Source organism: Asparagus officinalis, chromosome 1 (genome assembly GCF_001876935.1).
Source record: "Asparagus officinalis chromosome 1, Aspof.V1, whole genome shotgun sequence".
Taxonomy (NCBI): domain Eukaryota; kingdom Viridiplantae; phylum Streptophyta; class Magnoliopsida; order Asparagales; family Asparagaceae; genus Asparagus; species Asparagus officinalis.
Window position 1 is genome coordinate 107,938,562 of NC_033794.1, and position 3,482 is coordinate 107,942,043.

General features: G+C 36.5%; 1 protein-coding gene across 1 annotated transcript in view; it reads left to right on the forward strand.

The window, feature by feature from the left end:
- Positions 2,152-3,482, forward strand: part of LOC109839038 (abscisic acid receptor PYL8-like) — a 1,899-nt gene continuing 568 nt past the window's right edge. Inside the window, exons 1-3 of the mRNA XM_020407470.1 lie at positions 2,152-2,210; positions 2,309-2,435; positions 2,536-2,751. Of these exons, the coding sequence (XP_020263059.1) occupies positions 2,152-2,210; positions 2,309-2,435; positions 2,536-2,751 (402 nt within the window). The remainder of the gene's footprint in view (positions 2,211-2,308; positions 2,436-2,535; positions 2,752-3,482) is intronic.

Consider the following 3,482-nt stretch of genomic DNA (forward strand, 5'->3'; position numbering starts at 1 on the left):
AACTTTTAAATGTGTTTCTATAATTTTTGAGATATTGAGGGTGTTAATTAAAAATTTTAAATTTAAATGTCAAAAATTTTAGGTGTATCATGGTAATCTCTTGAATTCATCTGTGTTGTTTGTAAGTTTTAAAATTTTAGAATTTTAATGTGCTTGTCTGTAATTTAAACTTTTGAGGGTGTTTTTATAATTTTTGAGACATTGAGGTGTTAACTGTAAAATTTAATTTTTTTTGCAAACTGATGTTAATTTTTTAATTTCATGTTTTTTATTTTAAGTTTTGAGACATTTGGATGAGTTTTATAATTTTGAACTTTTCAGGGTCTTTTCTGCAATTTTAAAACTTTTTATGGTTTTTTGCAATACTTCATGTATTATAATATGTTATCTACTTGTAATTTCTTTATCTTAACAAACTAATATCATTTTTATGTTTTATATATTTTATTAATATTAGTTTTTTTAAATTATTAAGCTAAACATGGTTCACATAGGATTAGGATAAGATATGATTATGATTAGGATAGATTAAGATATAAATAAAATATTCAAAATAGTGAAGGGTAATATTGACCATTGAAAATTAGAATTTGATTATAGATAAGATAGTTCAAACTATAAAAGGATATATTTGTCTTAAAAAGATTTTCCGAACTCGTGCTTTTAAAGGGAGTATGATTTTTGTTCTTATCTCCTCCTTTATCCATTTCAAACAACCACTTCAGAGGAAGTACGTATTTTTAGAACTGAAATCATTTATTATGATTATTATTCTGCTACTGATAGTTAATCCCCTCTCTTCGACAGGCAACAGCCCGTTTCTCAACACACACTTATATGCCTCCATAAACCGGATATTGCCCGTTAACAGCTCCAGAACCTTAATTAAGTTCTTTAATGAAGATATTTAAGGAGACTACAAAAGAGCCCCTGCAATTTGATAGAATTACGAGAATGCCACCGCTAAGTCGCCAAACAACCAGAATCTGGATCTAACCCCTTGGAGGCTATGTAGCCTACAAATCACCGAGCAGGCTTCTCGAGCTTCGAGATCTCTAAATGCGGTAACAGCGGCGGTGATCTAACCGCGTGTAGTAGGACTCGGCCCAATAGGAGAAGCGCGTTCTGAGGCTGTCTGCGGTGGCATTTTCGTTAATAGTTATGATCAGCATGGACTGTTCTTTACTGGGCGTCTGAACATAATATGGCTTTGTGTGCGGTCGGTTAAAGGGCCGAAGGGTAGTTGCTTTTGCGGGTGGTCGCATAAAGAGTTCTATGGGTTTGCTTAATCTGCCATCAGTTTGCGTACAAGGGAGGGTTGTAGGCGGTCAACGTACGCGCCGAATATGTGATGATTATCCAGTATCCACTTGCTCTTTTTTATATCAAATTTATTATAGGATAGTTATCTTAGAAAACAGTGAATGTCTATTTACTCAAGTCGCTTTAATTAACTAAAAAATAGTGCTTTTTGCGGACAAAAATAATATTATATGTGAATTGCAAAACAAAATTATAAAAAATAAAAAAAACTGCTTAATAGAATTTAAAGCTGATGAAATTATATCTTTTAGATTGGTCGAGGGCAACTAGGAAACTTCTAATATATAATAACCTTATTGAATAGGTAATCTCCTTTATGCTTGTTTATTAAAAAAATTTCAAAATATTCGCACAAAATGTAAGTGATTAGCAAGTAAGTTTAATGATGATGAACCCTATTAAAAATATACATAATGGGAATATACCCCCCCCAAAAAAACTCAATTAGATATTAGAAACTCAATGGATATTAGACTCATCAACAAGTAAAAGTGAGAGAGAAGCAGAGCATAAAGGAATATCCACCAATTGTACGGCCAGCCTAAAACCCCCGCATAGAAATAAATTATGCGGTGAGCCGGGCAAAATAAGTGAGAGGACGAGTATCTGTAAGGATTTTTATATCCATTTGGCTTACAAGAGGAAGCGATAGCGATCACCCCCCTCTGACTCTCTGTCGCCAAAAATTTCGAAGCTCAACAAGGAAAAGAACGAAGAAGAAAGAGAGATTTAAAAAAAAAAAGAGCTTAAAATCAAAGTCTAGTAAAAAAAGCTATCACCTTTTTTTTAGAGAAATCCATCGACAAGCCGAATCTAGGTTGTTCCTCAATGGTCGGAAGGAGCCAGGCTGACAGCCCTCCGCCGGTAGGTGCGCGCTTACTGGCCTTGTGGGTCCGTCGGTTCCAGGACGGGCGACGAGCACGACCTCCGCACGCGCGCGTGCGCCGCGCGATATCCACATCTCGCAACGGTAGCTTTCACGCAGAGCGAGGGTGGACAGCGGCAGTTCATTCCGCCGTGCGTCAACCGATCTTTCCTGTATCCGCCACAACCCTAGAGACAACCAGTGCAGCTCCACCCTCAGCAAGCACATCAAAGCCCCGATCCATCTCGTAAAGATCTCGAATCTCGATCAGATCTGGAGATCGAATCTCTCTCCGCTTCGTTTTGACGTAGCTGATTGTTTTGAATTTCTCTTTGATGATATTCTAGGTTTGGTCTTTGGTGAGGAGATTCGATCAGCCGCAGAAGTACAAGCCTTTTGTGAGTAGGTGCGTTGTTCAGGGGGACCTCGAGATTGGGAGTGTGAGAGAGGTGAATGTTAAGTCTGGCTTGCCGGCGACTACGAGCACCGAAAGATTGGAGCTTTTGGATGATAATGAGCATATTCTTAGTATCAAGATCGTTGGTGGAGATCACAGGCTCAAGGTATAAAATTTCCCTTCATTTTCACTTAAATTATTATGTTGCATGCGAGGTGTTCGTGTTATTGTCTATGAGAGGTTTTCCATACCAGACATGTTGTGTGTCGCTCGCTAGGATATTTATGCTTAATTAGTGAAGTTGCATGTTTGGTGTTTATATTAATGCCTTAATTTTTTTCAGCGTAGAGAAATTGGATTTTGGTATCAAATTGCATGTTAAATTGTGACTTACATATGCTAGGAGGCATGCTTGATTTATTATTGTATTTAATTTGGAAATTTCTTTGGTCATGAATATATAATTCAGGGGTCAATTTCAATTGAATGAAGTTATACTTGCATTTCTATACGTTTCCGTAGTCTAGTTTGTGGTATAATGTTTGTCTGGTTTATTGGATAATGCATGCAGCTAAAACTACTTGTTGTGTGGGGTTCTCCTAGAGAAACATTACAAACCAATAATCCTACACGCTTCATAGCTTTTATACGCAAATTTCATATTTTTCTCCATTTCTAGCATTCACAAAAATGTGAATGCTTTCGTAGTTAAAGATGTTACTTCTTCTGTTTTTAGAAGTGTTTTGTGATCGAGTGATTAGTGATATTGTTCGGTCTTAAATTTTCATTGAACCCTTCGTCATCCATCATGTTTTGTTGATTGCTCTAGTTTGTCTAAAATTAGATGTTCGTCTCCATAGTAGTCTGGAGTTTTGCGTGTTCTGCTTCTTGAGTTCT